The sequence below is a fragment of the Electrophorus electricus genome, chromosome 13 (genome assembly GCF_013358815.1).
Source record: "Electrophorus electricus isolate fEleEle1 chromosome 13, fEleEle1.pri, whole genome shotgun sequence".
NCBI lineage: Eukaryota > Metazoa > Chordata > Actinopteri > Gymnotiformes > Gymnotidae > Electrophorus > Electrophorus electricus.
The window spans coordinates 14,223,681-14,248,666 of NC_049547.1; the positions used below are offsets into that span (position 1 = coordinate 14,223,681).

Consider the following 24,986-nt stretch of genomic DNA (forward strand, 5'->3'; position numbering starts at 1 on the left):
TGACAGAAGAGTAGGAATTAGTCATTCTGCAGAAAAGGGTCTTCTCATCAATGCTGACCTGCTGGGGAAGGGGCATGTTGCTGATCTGGACAATGTTTAAACAACTCATCTTCAGGGAGTTTGCTTTTGGCCATACTGGCTCTTTGGCAGCTAATAGGTTAAAAAGATTATGTTATTATAGTAATCCTTTGGATTAGACTACAGACACATTTTATTGGGTAATTGGTAATGTGTAACGGAGTGTGTTTTTAAAAGTAATCCTCCCGACCCTGTACTCTGCATCTGCCAAGACGACAGACACCAAACACATTTTACATAGCCAGTAGTCAGATTCACTGTATGTGTCCTGCTGTCATCAGTAGCATTAGTGATACAGATATTTGTTTATACAGAGGCCAGCTCTGCAGCTTTTTTTTTAAGTTAATACCACTCATTTCTTTATGTAGACACATGGCATGGCAGATGGGCACCTGTTTTCAGTGTTCAAAACTAATTTATTTGATATTTATTTCACTGAGCAGGTCAACATTTCTCATTGTCTCATTCTGGTGTGTTCTTTCATCTATAGAATTAAAATAAACTCACAGTTTTTATGAAATCAGGGTACTTAACAAGGAAAGGGACAATGGAAACATTGTATAACCAGTAAATCTTCTATCTAAAGTTATAGCCACATGCAATTAGCAAGAGAAGACAATGTCTCTGGTTATGTCTCTGGTTACATATATTTAGCAAACCTGCTAACTAGATTCTAGATTCTGTAGACTGACTAGAATATATCTAGCAGTTGTGGGAATTTGCTATTAATTAATTGGATTTAGATGTATTAAATGTCATAAGTAGTGACATTTTCCACACACTGAGATGATTTTCTACTTTGGGGTTTTGTGTCACACTACAGATTTATTTAAAAAAAAAAAAAGCACTAATCAAAGGAGCAAATGAAACTACATCTTACATATCCTCTACACATCTCATTAGTATGGCATGTCAGCATGGCCACTTCATTCTTAATTGCAGCTCATTTTGCTGGCCTACATGGTGCAGCAAAAGCACAAAGGCAGCAGGGTATGGAATAATAGAAGTCCTATTAACGACATAAGAAAGTAGGTTTAATTATGCAGTATGTGTTTATGCACACGTCTCTATGGACCATTATAATACATAATGTGCCTGCAGTTTCAGAAGAATTAAACAGTCAACATTGTCCTTATGAATTGTGAACAGAAAAGAACCTTTTTCTTCTGCACTGGGCTAAACTTAAGGGTGACTGCTGAGTTTCTGTAAATCTGTGATTAAACATTGTATTTCCTAGACTTTTTACACAATTTCCCACAAGAATTGGTGCACATGCCAACCACTGGTGTCAATGATAAATAACAACTAGGTAGTTAGGAGATCAAATAATAAAAATATAAATCCCTTGAAAGCATTCTAAAAGTCCACTGAAAGCAAGCTGAAATTGTCTTTTGTACCTCACCAAGCATGTAACTCAGACAATCCGAAACATTAGTGGTATTAGGCTAATGTATCTGTGTATGTTGCTTTGCGAGGTTGAAACCAAGAATACTTCTGTGACTAAAAGGCATGTCAATTTTTTAAAAATGTATTTTAAAAAGACTATGTCAATAGACAAGCACCTAGGCGAACGTGAAATGAAAGCAGTCTTCAACACCGATTTCTTTCCCTTGGCTAAATAATTATATCATTTCCTCCAGTATAAGACTATCAAAAGGGTTTTGATTTCTGAGAACCAGCACAGACTAATCATTGTTATGTGTGCTCTGGTATCTTTGTGTATTGAAACATCTCCTGTCATGATGTAACTACTGTGTAATTAGCAAAAAAGAAAAAATACTATATATGTCATATATATTGTTGTGAACCTCCACAGTGCAGACATACACAGTGAAAGCAGGGAAGACATAGCTAGGACTGCTATGACACTGTGAGCCTCCGTGTAGTTTAAATTGAATGTTTAATGATTTAAGTGTATGTTTTACACAATGGATTTGTGTGAGTATATCTTATGTGGTTGGTTGTGTCTTCTTTTAGTTAATTTCTATGTGGAGCTTTAGATGTCGTCCATTGCCAGTCATTGTCATTAAACAATCTGTGTATTTAGACATCTAAAATGGTTCTTCTTCCCTGCTGATCACACACACACACACACACACACACACACACACACACACACACACACACACACACACACATATATATATATATATATATTTGGGTTCAGCCAAAATTATTATAATAATATTAAAACCAACATCCTAATATTGGTCCGAGGCCCTCCTCACCAAAAAAGCTCGGATATATTGAGGCACAGACTCTGTATAACCCTCTGAATTCTGGTGCCCTGTGGTATCTCACACCAAGATGTTAGCAGCAGATCCTTTAAAGCAAAGTTTCAAATGTCAGAAATTAATTCAAATAAAATGGAAATGTAGAAAGAAATGTAAACATAGTGCATGAGGTCCAGCCTAAACCTTCACCTACCCTCTAAAATGGAATGTTCCACGTGAAGATCATGCACTAATTTATTGAGGATCCTAATTTTAGGCCTTTTTAAGTGCATTAACAGTGCTCAGCACAAATGTGATGCTTCTTGTTTCAGTGTTGGTATGCCACTTCTTATGCTGTACAAACTTGAAATGATGTGCAAATGACTATGTAATATGTTCCCTCTTTCTTTTTAGCCAATGGGGAGTTCCCTCCAGTTGTTCCCACAGGTGCAACACAAGGGCAAATCCGACCCACCAATCAGAAGAAGACCCCTACACCAGTAGATAGAGACTCTGGAACCTTGACTATCCAGCCCACCCCTGTGGAGGGTGAGTTTCAGCCACTTTCCTCAGTGGGTAATGTTTTTCTTTACTGTCATTACTTTATATATGAAAGGTAGAGCTGATTGTTGATGTTTTGATAGCTCAGGTATAATATCACTGAACAAGTAAATCATCACTAGTGTCACGAAGAACTTCCAGACAAAGTGTAGGAATCAAGTACAGGTTTAATGTCTTGTCAAAATCGTAGTTAGAGATAGATGGGTCAATACTGGAAAAATAACTTAATAAAACCAAAATGGGAGGCGATATAAACCAAACAATATAAACAGGCAAAAGACTGAAAACAAGCAAGCAATCAAATTTCTGTGGTCACCTGTGCTATAGAAAAAAAATAAATTATTATTATTACTAATATTATTGAGTTAACATGTCAGACATAATTCCGTTGACACCTTATCTCACTTGAGTAGCTACATTAATCAGTACACTTGGCTAGCATCCTTGTGATATTAGGGACATGGCTCACTTAATAAATGTAAATGAGTGGCTTATCTACCTTTTCGTTAAGACTCTGAATCCCATTCATTCAGATACAGGCCCCATTGTTGGCATGCACTTCTGGCAGCTTGCCCAGCTAAAAATGCTCTGGGCCTTTTGACACAATGATCATGCTCGATATTAGTGTATCTCTGCAATTGGAAGTCATCTTGGCCCATGCTCAGCTGGTTTTTCTACTTGAGTCATAATAAGTCATAATAAAATGAAAGCACAGTATCATAAGGCAGCTTGCAGACAGGTTTACCAAATGGAATTACATTTCCGCTCACTGGCTTGGCAGGGTTTGGTTTATGGGGGTTGTTCGATAAAAGGTTGAGTAGGCAAGAATGATATGAATAAGGTTTAGGTTACTGGAGGAAAACCAAGATGTTGTTCAAAGTGGAGGACTCTGCCTCTGACCCAATCTTTATCAGCTAATCTTCATGGCTTAGAGGGAAGTGATGAGAAGGTCTGCTGCTTGTGTGTTTTGCATTTGGCAGAATTAGGCCAGAATATTTCACCCAAGGTGAAGCAACAAGAGAACACATTTTATGAAGTAGAAGAAATTTGATGAGCATATTTTGTATTTGCCTTTGAATACAAAATGCTCAGGGTTGAAGTAACACCTACATTCTTGACATTCTGTATGCACCACTAGACCCAAGCAGTTACTGTAAGAGCTAAGAGAACACTGTACAGTATTATGTAGTTGTCTAGAATCTTCACATGCAACACACGTGCATGCTAAGACACATTTATGAGTAAATGACAATGCACTTTTGTAAGTCGCTCTGGATAAGAGCATCTGCTAAATGCCATAAATGTAAATGTCAATATACAGGCACAGATCAGTCTGACAGATCAGTCAGAAAAAACCTCTGTCATGCCTACTTTTACTTCACATACTTTCCCTTCTGTAATTTTGCAGCAGTCTATAACCCCATCTATTCCCTCCCTCACCCTCAACCTTTCTCTCTTTCTCTCCTTCTCTGCCGACTTCCTTTTTTGCTAGAATATTTTACTCTGAGTCATGAAACCCAACCAAAAAGAGGAGGCTGTCTGGCTCTGACTCACCCTTCTGAGCAGGGCTCAGGGAAGGTCTGCTCTCATCTAGATGAGCTTTTTCGGCCTTTGTCTGCACAGTTACTTTCTCTGATGGAAAGTAAAGAAGCACGTGATTAACCTTACGATTTGCTATGCTCCATGCAGCCCAGTTCTAAAACTAGCTATTTTTACCAGTGTGTAAAAGAGGCACTGAGATTTTCAGTGGGTTTTATTATACCAAAAGGCTGAGTTACTTGTTTAGTTATTTGGATCCTCTCTTCAGTGGAAGTCTCTTCAATTCAGAACTATTTCACTATCTTCTGGACGGTTTGTCATGTGACTGTAAAGGCCATAGAGCCTGTGTGTTTACTCGAGAGCTGAACAAAATGGTAGTTTAGAAGCTTGGTGGCATGTGTCAGAACGATGAAGGCAGGGCTTTTGTTCCACAGTACATAAAATGGACAAATAGCATCATGTCCATCATTCAGGTGTATATGCATCCATACCGCAAATATGTGAAAGATATGTGGCATGGTGAGCCCTGCTCCACTACTGAGCTTTCTCCATAACTCAATATCACATTCTCCGGAATAGATATTATGAGATTATAAATGAAAAATGTGTGCTTTTAAATGTCTAGTGTGGAGTGTGTGTGTGTGTGTGTGTGTGTGTGTGTGTGTGTGTTGTCTATATGTGTGTTGTTTATGTGTGATTTGTGTATCTCTTTGCATTAACTTCTATTTCAACTTATATTTCAAAATAAAATAAATGAAATTAAGAAGGTAGACGGATTCACTGATGTTGGCATATATGCTATTTGTTTATGGTATAGACTGTGAAAAATGGGAGCATGAGAGAAAGAAAGAGTCAAAGTAACATAGTAAGAAATAAAATGTCAGTCATTGGCAACATTGGCAAATTCAGAAATCTGTGTCCGTGTGTGATGCAGAAGGTATGAGGTTATATGTGAAAAGAAAATAAAGGGAGAGGCTACCTTGTCTTTCCTTTCTGCAGAGAAATATTAGTAAGAAGAGAAGCCTAAAAACATTTGACCAATCGGATCTGGCTTTTAAAGATGCTGAATTATAATGTTTCGTTTCTTTTTATATTATATGATGGTGCTTTGTAACATGTGTTGATGCTAAAAGTATATGACACAGATGCACTGAGTAATGAAACAGTAATGAATTATAGAGTTGGATCATAAAGTTGTATTATTGACAATAGTGGTCCCTGAACTCTAAAGAGAGTATTGTTTAGTGCATAGGGTTGTTTCCAGAACCTTCATGATGAAAGGATGAAAATCTGGTAATCCTCTGTACATAGACACCTCAGAGAAAATTGCTCAAAGAGCTCCCCATCTGAGCCCAAAAATATGCTGTTGCATATTTTTGCACCTGTGCATTGTACTCTTTGATGGTAACCGCAGTGCATCTCCTCTGTGTTTACCACAGTAGCAATCATTCCGTCTCTTCATCCCCCTGTAGGAAATAGCAAATACAGCTGTTCTTGGGTGACACTCCCTGAGCCCAGGTCCAAATAAAGATGCTCTTGGGTGACACTCCCTGAGCCAGAGTCGAAATACATCTGCTCTGGGCTGACACTCCCTGAGCCAGAGTTGAAATACAGCTGCTCTTGGCTGACACTCCATGAACTCGAGTCTAAATACAGCTGCACTTATCTGACATTTCTTGAGCCTGGGTCCAAATACAGCTGCTCTTGGCTGACCCTCTCTGAGGATGAGTCCATGTGCGGGCTGTTGTCCAGTGCTCCCCCACTGTGCCCATCTGACAGGAGTAATCTGCTGTCTAATAGCAAATGGGAGAAATTCTCTCAGCCTTATTACACCACTAATGAGGAGTAATGTTTGTCCCCATTCATGTCACCCTCTTGATTCAGAAAAAAAAAAAATCTAAAGTGCACATGGGTGAACCTCATGGGGGGGGGGGGTATTAGTATCTTGTATGTGGTGTTTTTATTTGTTTATGATATTAATTTCAGGATCCAGATCATACAGCTTGATTCTAGGGGTTCTCCAAGCGAGTTGGCAGTGTCACTTGGCAGCCCCATTCCCTCATTCCAAACCCTCCCTGTCAGCTCAGCACCCATTGTATACACACTCCCTTTGATGTGAATGAGCCATGCTGCATTGTTGAGTTTAGGACAAAAATACCTCAATTCTTCTGGGTATAGCTGAGCGTTTCAAAACTATTATTATCTGAATAAAGGTATTAAACACAATAAGATTTGTGAAAGGATTTTCTGGAAAAAATACAGAAATCATGGGTTTGTGTGTGTGTCCTTGTAGCCATGAAGTGGTTTTTCCATACTTGTGGGGCAACAGGGCCAGATGGGCCAACTCCCTCTCAGTGCTTCAGCGCCTACCGTAACACGAATGTAAATGTGACGGTGGGGACAAGGGGAGCCCTTAAAGGCATCCAAATGTGGAGGGTTCCTGAAACAGGGCTATATAGGTAAGTAACACAGAAAATGATCCACTCTCTCTCTTTCTCTCTCTCTCTCTCTCTCTCTCTCTCTCTCTCTCTCTCTCTCTCTCTCTGTCTGTCTCTCTCTCTCTCTCGCTCTCACACTCACTCACTCACATTCACACACACACACACACACACAAATCAGGGCCCTAACTAGCAATCACATGCAAAGCTGCCCTCCCATCACTTCAGTAAGTAGTAGTCATTTAGTTGTCGTTTCTGTTCAGCTAATGGGGTGTCTACGCAAACTGAGAAATTGAGAAATGAGAAAACACATTTCCAAAGCAGTGAAGTAAATTGGGGAGGTGGTGGCTGACCGGAGCAGACTCTTAATGAGGTCCTCTTAAGAAGGGCAGAATTAGCAGAACTAGTCTCACAGGATGGCTCGATAAGGCTTATGATACTAGCACGACTCTTCACATGGCTTGCATCACGGGCTCCAGTCTTCCTGTCTTCAGTGGTGTGAGCGTAAAGGCAGTGAGACACATTTCTGGTGCAGGGTCGCGGCCTACGGCGCAGCTGGCGGACGCAGTGTTCTGACCACACTCAGGTCACATGGTGTCTACATCACCGGGGACTTCAAGTTGCGCAGAGATGACGTGCTGCACATCCTGGTGGGACAGCAAGGACAGGACGCCTGCCCTAAAGTGAGCCCAGAATCCCTTTTTATATGCCTGAATGAATCCTCACAGCTTGGCCACTGATGTGAGGTTACCAGTAAAAGCAGGACAGGTTAAACACTGGGACGCTTATTTGTGCGGATGCTTGGAACTTTGTTCTGGTGTCCCGCAGACCGTGGAGCCGTTGCGTCATATCTGCCTCAGTGCAAGAGGGCCTCCGGATAGCAAGAGCATGTTGAAAGGAGGAGGGGGTGGAGGAGGCGGTGCTACCTACATCTTCAAGGTAGGCCTGTGTGATGTTACTGACATAGAGATGATGATGGGGGATGAATGAATGAACAGATGGAGATTTCTGTTCAGGAGATTATTTTGAGGCGGACATGTCAGCCTCAGCAGAGTGGCTGTGTTTTAGGTGGAGAAGGGAGCCTACGTCCCCTTGCTCATCGCAGCAGGTGGAGGAGGTCGGGGCTACAGCGGCAGCTCCAAGAGCCAGCTGGAGGTGCTGGACCAGAACCCCTCCATCCCTGGCCACAATGGTATATCATCAGCAGCAGGTGAATCGACGCTACCTTAAATATTTTTTAGGTTATGCTTAGGCTACAAATGCAGTTTTTATTTTATTTTCTTTGTTCATTTACTTTTTATCCTTTTTTGGGGTTTGTTGTTTGTTTACATTATCTTTTTAACATGGCCTGTATCTGAACAGGTCATGCTGCTGTACTCAGACACATAGTAAACACAGGGTACATGACATTGGGCACATGCATCCAGAAGGAAACAAACAAAACAGATGCATCATAAGAAGTAGCTAATCTGTAAGCAGTATCTTAATGTTGAAATTAAGATTGGATCTGTGCTGATTTTTTGTTTGCTGTTTTTTGTTGATGCTTTTGGCTTTAGAGCTGTATTTGGTAAGATTGAGGAAAGAGTGGATTTAGCTGAAAATTCTGAGCAAGTACAGCTACCAGTTCCCTTCCTCTTCCTCTCCGCTGTGCTCCGGCCCCATCTCCAAACCCCCTCCCCGTAGAGAAGGCTGCTGTGCACACTGCGAAATGTCAATATTTCAACAACAAACAAGCAGAAATAAATCTTATACACATGGATAGGTGTTTGATAATAGAAACAGAATAGTGAATAGTGCTAAGTAAACAGTAAACCACATATTAAAATATTTAGAAATATCAGGAGAAACATAAACCGATATGGCAGCCTGGGCACTTCAGATATTTCTATATCCAAATAAAACAATGCTAACCAGTAGCCTTATCTATCATCTGAAACAAACTAACAGCTTGACTGCAACAGTAAAATGAGAAATGTAAATGTACCATGGAGGGTTATTGTAGCTATCTTAGTTTTGTGGCTACAATGTAATTTTTTTTAGAAAATCAAATAAAAAATAAATCAAGCAGGGGCAATTAGCTACCTGTCAAGCAGAAATGTCGCTAACTCAGCATCAGTTTGAAGTCTATCAGGTCCTGTAGCTCTTTCCACCTCTGAAAAGGCAGGATGGGCAGTTTTTTCATTGATGATGCTAACACTGACATTGCAGCCACTTTCTTTTTGGCCCTGCTTGTCCATTTCTTTCAAGAGTATTTCAAGCCCAGGCCAGTTATGATAGGTGCCTTCAACTTTTTCAAGAATAGATGCATCACTCCAAATGCCTATAAGGTCTGACACCTCAGTGTGAGGTCTGACACCTCAGTGTGAGGTCTGACACTTCAGGAGTTCATTGACCCTTTACTGAAAACTTTCTTCACAGCTATATATAGTAAATGTGAGTCTGTCTGATGTAACATTTGTGTAATGCGAGTATAAAAGTCAGACTTGAACCACTGTTATTTGCTTTGTGTTCTACATAGCAAATATCCAAATGTCCAACAGCTTTATGGTTCTACGTGATGAACATCATAACAAGAAAAAGCAGAAAAGTAGAAAGAAAAAAGAAGATAAAAGGTACTGCAGGGGCAGTAAGTTAAAGTTCAGCTATGGAGACCGTGATCTTGAACGATTGGATGGAACAAGGCTTACAGTTTGTGTATCTCCTCTATCACAGGGCTCCCTGAATACTAATGGGATTTCGGGCTCAGAACTAGGGGGGAGAGTGCACAGCAGAATATCTGGGATTGCATCTGATGCCTGAGACATGAACCCTGTGCTTCTCAGAGACTCTGCTTCTCAGAGGCTACTCATGTGTAAATAGTGAGGTACATTTGTTAGTTAGTTAGCATGTGGCAATATACTTGCTATGTGTGTAGGTCAGTGGTTCAGGTACTCTCCTAATAACCAGACAGTGTCCAGTTCAAGCCCCACCACTGTCAAGTTGGTGCTGTTGGACCCCTGTGCAGGGCCCTTGTTACTCAAGTTGTATTCAGTCATAATTCTAAGTCACTTTGAGTAATGACATCAGTTAAAGTTTTGTTTCTATGTTTGTGCATGTAAATATGTGCATTCATGTTATTGTTCCCCATGATCCTTTCCTGCTAGATACGCAGTATGAGTTCTATGAGAGCCTCCTTTTTTAAAGGGCAGCTCCCCCATCGTGTTCTATTTACTGCTACTGGAGATCAGGTGCAAGAAGCCAGCGCAAGGCCCCTATTGGCAATTCCTCCTCTGCACCATCCCGTGCACTTATGTCTGCCAGCCTTATGTTCTGTGCCAGCACATACGTCTATATGCACCTGCTTCAGTTTCATAACATTTCTTAGACTATATTGTTTTTGCTGTGGATTTGCACATTATAATGGTCTTAAACTGTGCTCAGGTCAGAGTCAGTAATTATACATGGTGCAATGTATTTGCCCCTATATCATCGATAAGTCCAGAATACACTGGAGTGATTCTTGTTTTTTAAATTTTTTTGGAGCTGTCATTTCCATTTTCATAAATGCATTTTCATAAATATTCATGTTTATTTTTACTATAGTGAGTTCAGACTGCATCAATTTGCATCTCCTCCTAGCCAGGGACATGCAATAAAGATCCATTATAATTACTTTTCACTTATCTTCATATCTATAATTCACTATTCCAGTAGCCAGGCTGTTTGGTATGGCAAAATAAATTGATTGAAGTGTTCTGTTATTGCTGAGCCTTAACTCTCTCACCTGCTATTTCTCCCTCTCCTCTTTCTCCACCAACCCCCCCTCCCCACCCCACCCCCCACCCCAATCTCTCCTTTTTAGTAATGTGGATATACTGGTCTTGTTTTAACAGCCCTCTGTGTGCTCTTATAGAGCTGTGTAGGAGCTGGAGAAATAGGGCATGCTTGCTTTGTGGACGCAGTGTGTTTTCCTGATAAGTAACAGTGGTGACCTGTTTTTGGAGGCAGGGGGAAGGCAAGAGGCTAGACTGTCTGCCACATCCAGAACCATCACCTTGTGTTCTTGTTGCAGGCACCTCCTGCATTTCATAGTAATGTGCGAGCCATCTCACTGTTTGCTTCATGACACCTATTCCAGGAGGGAACGTGAAGAGCAGGTCTCTAGAGTGCTCATGGACACGAATGAGATCCAGCTAGCGACTACTTTTTGGGCGATGGAGAAACTGCCCGTCGTCCATGCCAAAGCAGCAGATGAATAAGCTGCAGGCATCTACACACCTGACCCTTGTTCCTCTATTTTGTGCTTCAGGCGGTGGTGGAGGTTGGAATGACAGTGTCCCTGTGGCTCAGGGTGGGAGGCCCCTTGTGTTGGGAGGCCAGGGAGGAGAGCCATGCCATGCCATGGGCTGGATGACCCACGGAGGTTTCGGGGGAGGTGGAGGGGCCTGTATGTCGGGAGGAGGAGGAGGAGGCTACAGAGGTCAGATCTCATTCATGATGGCATATGCATAATATCAAACCACCTTGTTTCATACTGCTTTGAAGTGCCCAGCATCTAGTTCCATGCCCTTGAACCTTTGCGCTTTTTACACTATGTTATATCATTTTTTTGTCCATGGTGCTAGGTGGCAGCACTTCCCTTGACAATGACCCTACGGAGGACGGAAAGGACGGCTCCTCCTTCATCAGCCCAGAGGGAGAGCTTTTCGTGGAAGCGCTCAAAGGTAATGCACACATTCAACGTGGCTCCAAACATAGAGTCTCATGAGTCACTCCGTTGGTAGGACTCCGAACCCCCATGGGCACAAGCTCCTTTTGGATTCTACTGTCATGCTGAGTGTTCTGTGCATCTCAGGCATGGAGGGTGATGGGGAAGTGATCATCAGTCCTGTGCAGAACTGCAGCCACTGTGAGTCAGGGGAGTGTCATGACACTCTGGAGGGAACCATGTGTTACTGTGATGAAGACCTCATCCTGGCCACGGATGGAGTGTCTTGCATCAACTCCACAGGTAAATGCTTGAGCAGGTGGTCAGATTACACCCCATTATGATATTCTCTTGTATTTCTAGTGTACTTTATACTTTATATGTATGTTCTCTACAACAATCAAATTTGTGACATTATTAGGTGAGTTGGTAAGGGATTTCTTTCAAGACCTACTTGTGGGTAGAAACTAGAGTTATTCATCTCTGGTCCTCCAATCCAAATAAAGAGTTAATGTATCTGCTTTTTGACACCTGTCTCCTTGGTACAGGGAAGGTGTAGCACCTACAGTGATCAGACCTGTGATATAAGCATCTCAGTTCATAGCTCTTCAGTTAACAATTCATGAATACAAAGGCCAGGATCAGATATGGATTTCATCTTCAATGGCCACATTTGAATCCCTTTTTTTGCCAACATGTGTGGTTTTCCAGAGATACCCCCACCCCATCAGCCGTCCCTCTCTCACTTGGCTTTGGCACTGTCCGTGGGAACTTCGGCTCTCATCGCCGCCCTGCTGTTGGCCGTGTCTGGAGTTATGATCAGTGAGTGTCAATCGATCATTACACCTTGTAATAACCAGGGGGCACAAGAACCGGAATCAGCTGCCACACAGCAGTGTGTGTTCTGCAGAGCAGAAAAGTTCCACTGTCTATCAACCCCCCCCCCCTAAGCTCATACACACACACACACACACAAAAAAAAATGCAATATCACCACGAAGCATAGCAAACTATATATATATATATATATATATATATATATATATATATATATATATATATATATATATATATATATATATATATATATATATATATATACTTTTGGATAGTTTGCTTGCAATCGTAGTTGCACTAACAGCCATCTCTCATACCACAAAGGTGTATTAGTGTGCCTGTTAGAAAGAGAGAGAGTCTGTGTATGTGTGTGTGTTTATGTGTTAATACATGCCAGATGCATCAGTGTCTTGTGTACGTTTTTGCCTGGTCTTATCACACACTAACACACACACTGAGCCATCATACCACACATCACTCCCTACAGGGCTGGCCGAACTGGGAAGAGTACCAGCCCTGCCTCTGTTGAATGAAACAAACTGATGATGGATGAGCAGTTTACTGTCCCCTGACAAGCCTCTTCAATTACCCATCTATGAATAAATCAGTTTCACAGTCAACACTAATGTGTTTAGAGCTGGGGTCACGGCCATCGAGCTTCCTGTGTATGAGTGTGTGTGGAGGTGAGCGTGTGCGCACGTGTCTGCATTTGTCTCACTTGTTTATACATTTGTGTCAATATGTTTACAAGAATCATATTTTTCTCAATGCATTTTCTCTACTTGGCTGTATTTAATTAAGCCTGCTAGATTTAACATCTGTTTATAGCCACACGCATCCCAGCTCCAGAATGTATCATAATTGCCGCTTTGAAGATTTTTGGCTGCATGGTTGTAGCCTGTAGTTATGTGTGTTTGTGGAATGCTAAGACTTGTGTGTTTGGTGACTACCAGTGTACAGACGCAAACACACCGAATTGCAGTCCATCCAGTTGGAGCTACAGAGTCCAGACTGCAAGCTGAGCAAGTTAAGAGCCTCCACCATCATGACTGACTACAACCCAAACTACTGCTTTGCTGGCAAGACAGCATCTGTCACTGACCTGAAGGAGGTCCCCCGACGCAACATCTCCCTGACCAGGTCAGCATGAGCTGCCCATTCTCTTTGCTAGTCCTGTCTCTGCATGCTACGGTCTCAGTGCAACTAAATGGACAGAAGCACTGAATAAGGTATATAGGATAGAAATCAGATTTGTAACATGTTGATGCTTATTGTGTGTGTGTGTGTGTGTGTGTGTGTGTGTGTCTGTGCATGTGTGTGTGTGTGCGTGTATGCGTGTGTGCGTGTGTGTTTGTGTGTGTGTGTGTGTGTGTGTGTGTGTGTGTGTGTGTGTGTGTGTGTGTGTGTGTGTGTGTGTGTGTGTGTGTGCGTGTTTTGGTGTGTAGAGGTTTGGGACATGGTGCCTTTGGAGAGGTCTATGAGGGCCTGGCTGTGGGAATACCAGGGGAACCGAGTCCCATGCAGGTAGCAGTCAAGGTAAGATTAAGCCATAAGCAAAACAGCTTTCCCTTGTTGGACTTTTCAGGATAGCTTTATACAACAAAGCATCCAGTTAGGTGGAAAATGGGATCAATGTAGTGTTTCATGGTGATTTCTTACACATGTTTACATCTCTAATTAGACTCTTCCCGAGGTGTGCTCTGAGCAGGATGAGCTTGACTTCTTGATGGAGGCACTTATAATCAGGTAATCAGCATGTGCACAGACGCACACCCTCTCAGCAAACCAGGGGATGCTGGGATTGGGGTGGCTCCCACTGCACTATACTGACCTGTTGTTGGAATCAAAGAGCATGTTTATAGCATAGTTATAATGTCATTTGATGGGTAATGTACATTGAAATGGTTATGAATATCATCCAAACATCTAATTAAATTAAGGCTGACTACAGGGTGAAAAAGTGCTAATGTGAACATGTTCATTCATCACCCATACTTACAAAATTCAGATTTGTGACATTCAGATTTACAACATTCAGATTTCAGCTGTTTATGAATTTTTAGAACTGTCAAAATGCCCAGTAGTTCTATATCACTTTTCAAATGCCCTTCATGTGTATTGTAAGTACAATTACATAGTTATTTTTAATGAGCTGGGGTTCAATTTGTATCTCTGGGCTGCTGCTTCAATTGTTAAAGACATCTAGAGTAAATATTACTTTATTGACGATATGTCCTGTAGATGTCAAAGTAAATTTGTTCCGAGTGCTGACTATTGTGTGTCTCTTGTTCAGTATCAACTATTTGGGCCTTTAGTACATAAAACTGTGTAGGCTGTATGTGTGTGGTTGGATTTAGCTTGCATCTTGTACACAGGCTTTGCTTGACCCTGATTCGCTAGAGATCAGTGATCAGATACACATATATGCACACACACACACACAAACACACACACGCACTAAGTTCTCTCTCATGTGTTTTGCTTTCTATCTATCTCTGACAGTAAATTCAGCCATCAGAACATTGTGCGTTGCATAGGCGTGAGTTTACAGGCTCTCCCTCGCTTCATCCTTCTGGAGCTGATGGCAGGGGGAGACCTGAAGACCTTCCTAAGGGAGACCAGGCCCCGACTGGTGAGAAAACTTACATGCACACATGCACGCACACACATACACACACATGCACCTCCATACTTGATCAGTCTCTTTTTTTAAAGCATATATTTTTATGCTAGGCCGCTGGATATCTTCTACATCTCTTTTTGTTGCTTTTCATGTCGCAACGTAATCTTTCAGGAGCATCCCTCCAGTCTGACCATGGTGGACCTTCTCAACATAGCCAGAGACATAGCCCGTGGCTGTCAGTACCTAGAGGAGAATCAGTTCATCCACAGGTATAACACACACCAGCCCTCCCGCATGCATGCTGTCGGCTTGTGTCCGGCAGATGGCCATTCTGCTGTTCTCCGAGCTCAGCATATTTGCTTCTCTCTGCTGAGGTGTTCGCCCTGCATGCACATTCCCCTCTACCTGTTCCTTCTATATGCCCTGACTTCCACTGTGACAAACGAGTCCATCCAGAGCTCATTTACGCTACATGGGCCATCGACTCATCAATCTAGCTAATGGGCAGGCCAGCTGAGCAGTACCTCAGGTGTTAGCCGCACTCCTTGTTCACCAGCTCTACCCTCTGTCTGCAACTTTTTTCACTTTTGCTGCCAAGCCTAAAGAGAACGCGATGTTGCCTGTGGCTATTTTATGCTAACATGGCTAAACAGTCTGTACTCTCCATCGTAGAGACAAACTGTTACTAAGGCTGTCAGCTAGTCTGTGCCTTTCTAGACCCTGAGACCATAAGTGTTGTGCTGGAAATCAGGACCAGGAAGTCTTTATGGGGGCTAAACCACTCTAGCTGCGGCATGTATCTGGGGAGATGGATAATTTGCAGTTGTTTGGACTGTTGTTAGTGTTTCTTTTAGTGTGCAGAACAGCAGAGGACATATTCAGATGTCGAATGTTGTTGACAAGAGAGAAGGCAACAAGAAGATGACCTCTGTTGATGTAGAACAAATCAGCCAATCCCTACATCATTAAGCCATACCACCCAACAGTTCTGTGGGTCTGAGCACAGCTAGATAAACATTGGAAAAGTGATTGGAATGTATTCAGAACAGTTTTGCCCTACAGTGGAGAAGAGATTTTATTCTACAATGACTTCATACAGACCTAAGCTATAAGCAGTGTTAAGTTATTCTGACTTAAAAAGGCCATTGATCACAGGAGTTGTCAACGACATGGACTGGTTCCTTGATTATTTTGCCTGGACTATAATTTTCTAACACTGAACCACGAATTTATTTTCTTTCATAGTACTTCACAGATTTTGAGATATATGTGTAAGCTATGGACAAGTGTCAATGTTTCTGTAACACCATTATTTTAGTGTAATAATGCTCTGAACAGGAATGCATCATGTCCTCGTTTAGCAGAGTGGGACTTGGGGGTATTGGCCACTGCTGCATTGGTTTACCTTAATGTATGAAATATTTTGATGCCTGTGCTTTGTTCGTTCCACCTCAGAACACTTCCTGTGGCTGCTATCCCTTCATCATTAAGCTGGCTTGTTTTGAATGCTGATGTGATTAGCTCAGCATGACTGAGAATAATCTAAACACAGTAACTACAAGGTTTTATCTAGAAAGTTTATAACAATGCAATTTTGACTACCTTAAAAATACAGAGAGAAAGAGAAAGGGAGAAAGAGCAGAATTTTACCTGCGAAGAGCCAAAATAGTTAGAGGTTTTTTATTCTAAACATGTAGGAGCAGGATACAACTAAATTAGCTGTTTGAAAAACTGACAATTTAACAAGTAGATTCAGGCATGCTCCTACTTGGCTCCTACAAAAAAGCATTCAGACTGATGTTTCACTGATTGAATTGCCCAGTTTGGCACTATTGGACATTTAGCACTGAGTACAGCCCTCTGTTCCACCTGCCTGATGCTAATGTTGTCTTCCCTTCACAGGGATATTGCAGCCAGGAACTGTCTGCTCACATGTAAAGGGTCTGGAAGAGTAGCAAAAATTGGAGACTTTGGCATGGCCAGAGACATCTACAGGTATGGATATTAAAACAATGCCTGTTGGAATAAACAGTGCTTAATACATGGATGTATGTATAACACACACATCATCATAGCTATGTAAACAATATTCAGTGCTGAGTTTTTTAGCCTTTAAAATGTAAGGTAAGCAGCTATATTGTTATGTAAATGCAGCTCATTTAACAACATGATCCCATAAGTTAACTAAATTTACTCAATGTATCTCAACATATTTTACCAGAAATGCTATTTGGTATACTGGAAGATAAACTCTCCATCAAGTCGTTGCATTGCAATTAATGCACTGCTGCCTAAAAACTCGTTTGTTCCCATCAAATTCACTGTTACAAATGCACAGAATCTGGAGCTATCCAGTGCTGAACTGACCCATGCAATGCATAATAAGATGAATATTTCACAGCCGCAACATTATGAGCATATTTATCTTATAGCAATAACTTGGAAAAAAAAGTACCCAAGTCCTTTGTATTCTGAGAGTCAGTAAACAAAAGTTTGCCACTGACTTTAAACGAGAATGACAGTTGTAGGAAAATGAGGTGTTCTCTCTCATCCAATTGATGTGCTTAATGTGCAAACAGAACATTCCAAAATTTCACTTAAAGCTTGGTCATTAGTTAATTGGGTTCATTTTAAGGAGCAACACATTCCTTACAAATTCAAATCCAGGTTTACTTGTATAGCACCTTTTTTACAGGTGTTTATTACTAAACAGCTTTACAGAGAATGTAGGTCTAGGCTGCAAATAAACAAGCCAAGTGGACAGTTACTGGGGATAACTACCTGAGCACTATAAGAAGAAACCTTGAGAGGAACCAAGAATCAAAAGGTGAACCCATTCTCCTCTGGTCAACAACAGTTAATAAACTAACAACACAGACGAAATACAGTTTTTTTGTGATAGACGTATAAGTGTAGTGACTTAAGACTAATACTTTTTCTATAGAGGTATTCAGATTAATATGTATATATATATATATATATATATATATATATATATATATATATATATATATATATATATAATTTCTCTTTCACTTACCCACATAGGCATATTTTATACCCACCCACCCTAAAAACAGCTCTTGTAGAATAATAATAAGATTAATAAGATTAATAAGAATAATAATAAGATTGTTGATCCCAGCAATGTTAGGGATGAATGCGAACAAAGTCTAAAAATATGAGGATGATGGTCTTGCTTCGCCAGCTTTGTAACTATGAGAAAAAATAATCCTCCAATATTTGGAAGAAGCTCTGCCCAAACTTTGCCGAGAGCTCCATCTAAGCTTTCTATGATCCCTTCCATTGTTATAGTATTTGTCATGCTTTTTTTGTCATGGAATGAGACCCCATTTCTCTGCTCTGTGTAGAATGGCAGAAATAAAATTACACATACAGACACACATACATGCATCTATGTATACATATGCACACTGATTGGCCACTTTATTAGAGACACTTGCCTTTTCATGATTGGAATTTCCCTGTATGAACAAGTGACCCCAGAGTGGAGCATAAAATCCAGAGAGAACATTTTCCATGGATCAGTAACAGTGTGAATCCAAATTAGAATGTTAAAATCCAGCAATCTGAACAATAAGTGCTAGACTAGCTGGGTCCACTATTTCAAACACTGCCAACCTTGTGGTGTCGAGACTATACAGAGAATGATGTGATCTAGGAAAAACATCTAGCAAAAAGGGATCCCATGGATCTAAACAACTCATCAACAAAAGGTCTCAGAGGAAGATGTCAAGTATTGTTGTGACAAAACAGGTGGTGCACAGTCAAGCAAATTGCAGCTGAATACAATGATAGTACTCCAACTAACGTATCTGAATGCACAACTCGTCATTCTTTAGTGCAGTTGGGCTATAACAGCAGATGGCCTGTTTGAGTACCATTGCTCTCTAAGGAAAACAGAAAAGCAAGATTCTAGTGGGCAATAGTGCAAAAATTGGACTACTGAACTGTGAAAAAACATTGCCTGGTCAGATGAATCCAGGTTTCTGGTGCACCATGATGATGGGAACCCTGGGTCCTTTGTTACCTGTGGATGAATGTTTGGACAGTAGCCTTTACCTAAGCATTGTGGCCTACCAAGTTCATCCCTTCATGGCAGCCTATAGCAGATGGACACTTTCAGCAGGACAAAGCACCTTGCCACTAAGGTTGTATAGTCATGGACTGGTTCCAGGAACATGACAGTGAGTTTTCCTTGCTTCCCTGGCCTTCACAGTCCCAAGATCCTAATCCTATAGAGCATCTCTGGGAAGAGGTAGAATAGGCTGTTTAGAGTATGTCAGTCCCTCCATCTAATTTGTGGCAATTGCGATAAGCTATCCTGTCTGCATGGGCCAAGATCCCAGCAGAATGATTTCCGCACCTAGTGGAATCTATTCCTTCTCAAATTGCTGCAATTTTGAAGGCCAAAAATTGTCCAATGTACCCATCTAGTAGCATGTTGAACATATATATAAATATATATATATATATATATATATATATATATATACACACACACACACACACACACACACACACACACACACACACACATGCTCATGAGCCACTTTATTAGGTACATGTGTGTGTACTAGGTACCTGTTTAGCTGCTTGTTAATGCAAATATCTAATCTGCCAATCACATGACCGCTACTCAATGTGTTTAGGCATGTAGACATGGTCAATATGACTTGCTAAAGTTCAAACTGAGCAAACATGAAAGCATGGATCTATCCTGCCTTGTAATAATGGTTCAGGGTGGTGATGTGCCATCTCCTGAAGGCTGCTTCCCGCAGGATAATGCTGTCACATCACAAAGCTCAAATCATCTAACTGGTAGATTGATCATGACAATGGGTTCGCTGTACTCAAATGGCCTCCACAGTCACTAGATCTCAAACCAATGGGGCATCTTTGGGATGTGGTGAAATGGGAGATTTGTGTCATGTGCAGCTGACAAATCTGCAGTAACTGTGTGATATCACGTCAATATGGGCCAGTAATATGTCAAACACCTTGTTGAATGTACACCATGAAGAATTAAGGCAAATCTGAAAGCAGTTGGTTCTTGTACTGGTTCTAACCCAGTACAAGATGTACCTAATAGTGGCCGGTGAGTGTATATGTATGTATGTAAAGTTGGTGTGCTGTAATGTTTCCAAGTTAGCCTGGCTGGCCATATCTTTAAAGGGCCACGTGCCAGTTCAAGCAGCCTGGCACCAGGATAAGGCCACCAGCGGACAGATGTTGTTGGGAGTGCAGATGTTTTTGTCTGGAAGACAGGAGGCAATGTGTCTGCCTGTCCCAGCTCTCTGTATCCTTTCCTGATAAAAGCATGGCTTAACACCTTTCCATCCTGCAGGATTATTCCTGTAGAGACCTGGGGGACATGGTAGCAATCATGTTCTTACTGTGTAAACCCTGCCCCCCTCCCTTTGGAAATTCTCTAGGTGAGCTGCTTTAAGTTGGCATGAGCTGATCTGATGGCTCAGATAAGAGCCCTTCTGAAAGAGGAAAGGCGTCTTGATTGTCAGTGTGTCTGGGTTGTGTGTGGTGAGTGGATTTTCTCCTTTGATAAGGAGATCACAGGGATGTTTTAGACACTTTCATGGAAAGTTGCATGTTTGTGTGCAGTTTATGTAGTAGAATTATGAGAATGGGCAAGATATGGGTTGGTCATAAATCTACCTTTCTTTCTTAAGACAACCTTTTCTGTAAGTCTTCTGTAGGATATAAACTCAGTTTTAGCAACATTCTGCTGCAGGGTATTTTGCTGTGTTGCATTTTATTAACATATGGAGGGAGGAACTGACATGCTCTACAGGTTCTCTCCAGTGTAAAAGTGCACAGTAATGTATATAGGTTGTATGTGAGATAATATTTTATGGATATGAATATGCTTTAAGTATGTGTTAGCGATGAATTAGACCAGTATTAGAGATGAATTTGAGCATGCTTCTATGACTACATTCAGACTTACTGTTCATCCCTCTCACCATCTCCCCATTTTAAACTTTGCCTCCTGTTTCTCTCTCTCTCTCTTTCCGGCTCTTTCGTGTCTATGGCCATAAGAATTCGGTTTATCAGTCAGTTTACTTCTCAGCTGGCCTGCGGCTAGCATCTCTAAGGGTCTGTGTATAAATGAGTAAGCAAATGACCTGGTATGTGTTTCTCCACAGAGCCAGTTACTACAAGAAAGGGGGTCGGGCCATGCTACCAGTAAAGTGGATGCCTCCAGAGGCTTTTATGGAAGGAATATTTACCTCCAAAACTGACACCTGGTGAAGACCACATTGTTCTGATAACAATAATGAAGTTTTTCAGTCTGTTTTGACTGGATTCCAGATATGCCCATTTTTAACAGCTCTTACAACTCCTGCCCCCCACACCAATTTCTTTGATTCAGGTCTTTTGGTGTGCTACTATGGGAGATCTTCTCTTTGGGTTACATGCCCTACCCAAGCCGCAGCAATCAGGAGGTTCTGGAGTTTGTCACTAACGGAGGAAGGATGGACCCTCCCAAGAACTGTCCAGGACCAGTGTGAGTGGCCAAAATAGCCTAACTCTCTCTCTCACATATAACACACACACACAAAACCCAAGCTCTTTCCTGCATGCTGACGTGCATTCATATTTAATAAATTAATATATATTTTATATACACTACTTGTATATTCCGTCATTTACTAGTTAATTAACTGCACGACCTCACACCAAGATTGTTGTTGTTTGTGTGTGTGTGCGTGTGTTTTAGTGATTATTCACTGTCCCTGAGTTTACATTCATTTACATTCATTGTCTCTTCTTACTCGTTTAAAGAGTAAAGTTGACAAGTAAGCTAAGGAAATGAATCAGTATTAATAATGCAAAGCCTCATCCAAATTAGGGCAAGACTACAAAGCCCTGTTTTTTGTGAAAGCAGAGAAGCATTTGATTTCTGTCCATTTCCCACACAGAAGCTAAACAAACCTTAAATGACACCCTCATTCAGTGGAGCAATGGACACAATAAGCTGTCAGCATTACACACCAAAAAAAAAAAAAAAAAAGCAAAAACAAAACATCGCAGAGGTGTGCAACTGAAAGGAAAATTGCAATTAGTCTAAAAACAGGTTTGATTGAATCAAATCTCAGTTGGTTGCCTTTTCTTGTGGCTTCGCTTTCAGCTATCCAAAGGAAATCACCCACACAGTAAATAGCCTCGCTGGGGATGGGGAGGGGGTACACTTTAACAAAGAAACAAACAATAGTTAATGAGGCGACTTCATGTACATCTCTCAACGTGTGCATGTCTAACACAGATATCGGATTATGACGCAGAGCTGGCAACATCAACCTGAAGACAGGCCAAACTTCTCAACTATCCTTGAGAGAATTGACTATTGTTTGCAGGTACAGTAGAGGATTTTCCTCTGTTTTTAATAATTCATAAGTTAATAAGGATTTGATCATTTCAAAAAGCAAGCTATTCACATAAACTGATAAGGGAGATGATTTACCTTTATTTTGGGAAAAATATATAAAGGAACCATACAGGATGGCATATGACTGAAACTTGTTGCAAAAATGTCAGTTTGACAGGAGAAAAGTTGAGATAGTCTTGAACAGGTGTCATCAGTTTTAACAAGTGTGTGGCACTACCGTATTTTAAACTATGCAGTTTTTTTCTCTTCTTAACATACTTCCACTGCTCAGGATCCTGACGTGGTGAATGTCCCGCTGCCGGTGGAGTATGGCCCTGTGCCAGAGGAAGAGGAGAAGGTACCCATGCGTCCAGAGGACCCTGCCTCTGCCTCCCTGCTGGTCACCCCTCAGGGAGCAGAAGAAGCTCCAGCTGCCACTAGCCGTACGGAGGAAGCCAAGCGGGCGGCCGAAGCCCTGCTCATGAGCGCCCCCTCGGCAGAGAGCAAGTCTGTCCCGGGTTCCACGGCTCAGCCGCCTGTCCACCTACAGGTGCATGCACAGCCCACCTGCAGCAAGCCCCCCTCCATGCCCACCACTGCAGCTGGGGCTGGCACCACCCCGGACGGGGGCCTCATCAACTTGGGCTTCACCCAAGGCCACGCAGGTGAGAAGGACAGCCGCAACGGGAAGCCCACCAACCTGTGGAACCCCACATATGGCTCGTGGTTCCTCCAGCAGCAGCAGAAGCGGCAGCAGGCGCAGGCACAGAGGCAGGCAGGGGGCCAGAGGCAAGCAGGGGCTCAGAGGCAGGTAGGGGGCCAGCGGCTTACAGTTGAGGGCCAGGAGCGCTCCAGCAGGACCGTGACTGTGGCCGAGGCCCTGGGCCTGCAGAGGCAGCACAAGCAGCAGCAGCAGTACCAGCAACAGATCCAGCAGCAGCAGCAGCAGCGGGGGCTGTGCAGGCCGTTCCTGCCGCCTCCGGCCCCGGCTTCCGCACCTGCCCCACTACTGCTGGATTCGGCCGCCCTGCCCCCCGTGCCGCTTTATAGACTGCGCCGCTTCCCCTGCGGGAACATTGGGTATGGCTACCAAGAGCAGGGCCTGCCTCTGGAAGCACCCGTGGCCATATCTGGCCCCCAGGCCACCGCGGCACCTCCTCCCCACCCAGGCCAGCAGAGACCCCTCTCTCTGGTCCGAGCCAGCGGACCCGAGGACAGCCGCCCCCTGCTGGTCACAATGGGGGCAGGGCAGGACTCCAGACTCCCTAAGATGGAAGGGCACAATGCCACAGTGCTTTAACCCTGCTCCTCTTGGACTTCCTCTCTCCTTTAGTGCCCACTCAAGAAACACTGTGCCGTTTGTGTGCTCCCACCTCAGCTCAACACCATGCCCTCCCGTCCCTCATTGCGCTTCTCAGCCAAGGTGACTTGAGGGAAACAACCTGACTCTTTTGCTGTGTAATGACCTCAGAAGAGCCTGTCAAGCCTGGAATGATACTCACCATGAACGCAGTGGACTTCCATTAAAATACAGCAGAATTTTTCATTTTCATTTTTCCTCTGGGAGTCCTGGAGAAGGTTGCACTGAAAGCAGCACAGTTTTAGAGATGACACCTGGAGTCCTCCATGAGAACTTAAAATCCTGTGAAATGTAGCACAGGATTCCAGCATTTTTCAGAGACAGGGAAAAATGAGCTTGTTGATGTTTGCTTGCCTCCTTGTTTATTTATTCATTTGTTAATTTATTATTTGGAAGCTGTGTAAATTATTAATGGGTGTGCTTCATAATGCACCACTCCATTCATAATGCATCATTTTGTTCATTCTTGGACTCAGTTGCCTTTTAAACATCGGCAGTTTTCATCTGACATGAAATTTAATGAACTAAATGAATTGCTAATGGGTTGTGTTAACAAACAGACTGGTGTTGAGGTGGCTGAAAGATAATGACAGCAAGGTAAGCAGTTGCCATGGTATTTTAAAGGGGCTGAACTGGTGATGAGAAAATGAAATGTCTGAGATTGGTTTTTACTGTTGAATACTGCGAGAATTTGTGTGACTCTTGTGAAAGACATGTAAATTTGTGTATTTAACTCAAATGGGAATTGAGGCACTGATCCCTCTCATTCCAACTATTTTCAGTTAACCTGTGGCTTCCAAGTGAAGCTTTTTGTGTATATAAGAGTCATAGCCCTCTTTGCAGAGAAATTAATTATTGCTCTTTGTTCTCTTGGTTTCAATTTACTTCAATAAATGGCTAATTTTAAGCATATTTACCATGTCCACACATCATTCGGTTAGTGTCTTATGCTAATGTTTACACAGACATGTCCGGCTGTGCAAAATTTTCTTTGTTTCTACCATTTCAAAATACACACATTAATTTCTTATTTCATGAGTACAACAGAGATAAACATTATTTTAGAGTCAGAATGCTTCACAGATTTTAGAAAGGAGAGCCCCCTACACCCCCACTTCACACATTTAGCAGGTTGACCCTTCTCCACAAAGGGGAGCTAATAGCACTCCAACTGCTGTGGGGATGCTGTGATGAATGAAATAATGCATTCATTAATTAAATATGCATATCTAGACAATTTTA

At 42.1% G+C, this 24,986-nt stretch overlaps 1 protein-coding gene across 1 annotated transcript in view; it reads left to right on the forward strand.

Moving 5' to 3' along the window:
• The window catches only part of alk (ALK receptor tyrosine kinase), a 236,810-nt gene extending 212,156 nt beyond the window's left edge, over positions 1 to 24,654 (forward strand). The window contains exons 11-29 of the mRNA XM_027020557.2: positions 2,706 to 2,840; positions 6,685 to 6,850; positions 7,365 to 7,512; positions 7,658 to 7,768; positions 7,898 to 8,039; positions 11,118 to 11,288; positions 11,434 to 11,532; positions 11,664 to 11,819; positions 12,228 to 12,338; positions 13,307 to 13,493; positions 13,799 to 13,889; positions 14,035 to 14,099; positions 14,856 to 14,985; positions 15,148 to 15,245; positions 16,879 to 16,971; positions 21,162 to 21,263; positions 21,389 to 21,523; positions 22,283 to 22,373; positions 22,677 to 24,654. Of these exons, the coding sequence (XP_026876358.2) occupies positions 2,706 to 2,840; positions 6,685 to 6,850; positions 7,365 to 7,512; positions 7,658 to 7,768; positions 7,898 to 8,039; positions 11,118 to 11,288; positions 11,434 to 11,532; positions 11,664 to 11,819; positions 12,228 to 12,338; positions 13,307 to 13,493; positions 13,799 to 13,889; positions 14,035 to 14,099; positions 14,856 to 14,985; positions 15,148 to 15,245; positions 16,879 to 16,971; positions 21,162 to 21,263; positions 21,389 to 21,523; positions 22,283 to 22,373; positions 22,677 to 23,684 (3,239 nt within the window). The 3' untranslated portion in view covers positions 23,685 to 24,654. The remainder of the gene's footprint in view (positions 1 to 2,705; positions 2,841 to 6,684; positions 6,851 to 7,364; positions 7,513 to 7,657; positions 7,769 to 7,897; positions 8,040 to 11,117; positions 11,289 to 11,433; positions 11,533 to 11,663; positions 11,820 to 12,227; positions 12,339 to 13,306; positions 13,494 to 13,798; positions 13,890 to 14,034; positions 14,100 to 14,855; positions 14,986 to 15,147; positions 15,246 to 16,878; positions 16,972 to 21,161; positions 21,264 to 21,388; positions 21,524 to 22,282; positions 22,374 to 22,676) is intronic.
• Positions 24,655 to 24,986: the final 332 nt, after the last annotated feature.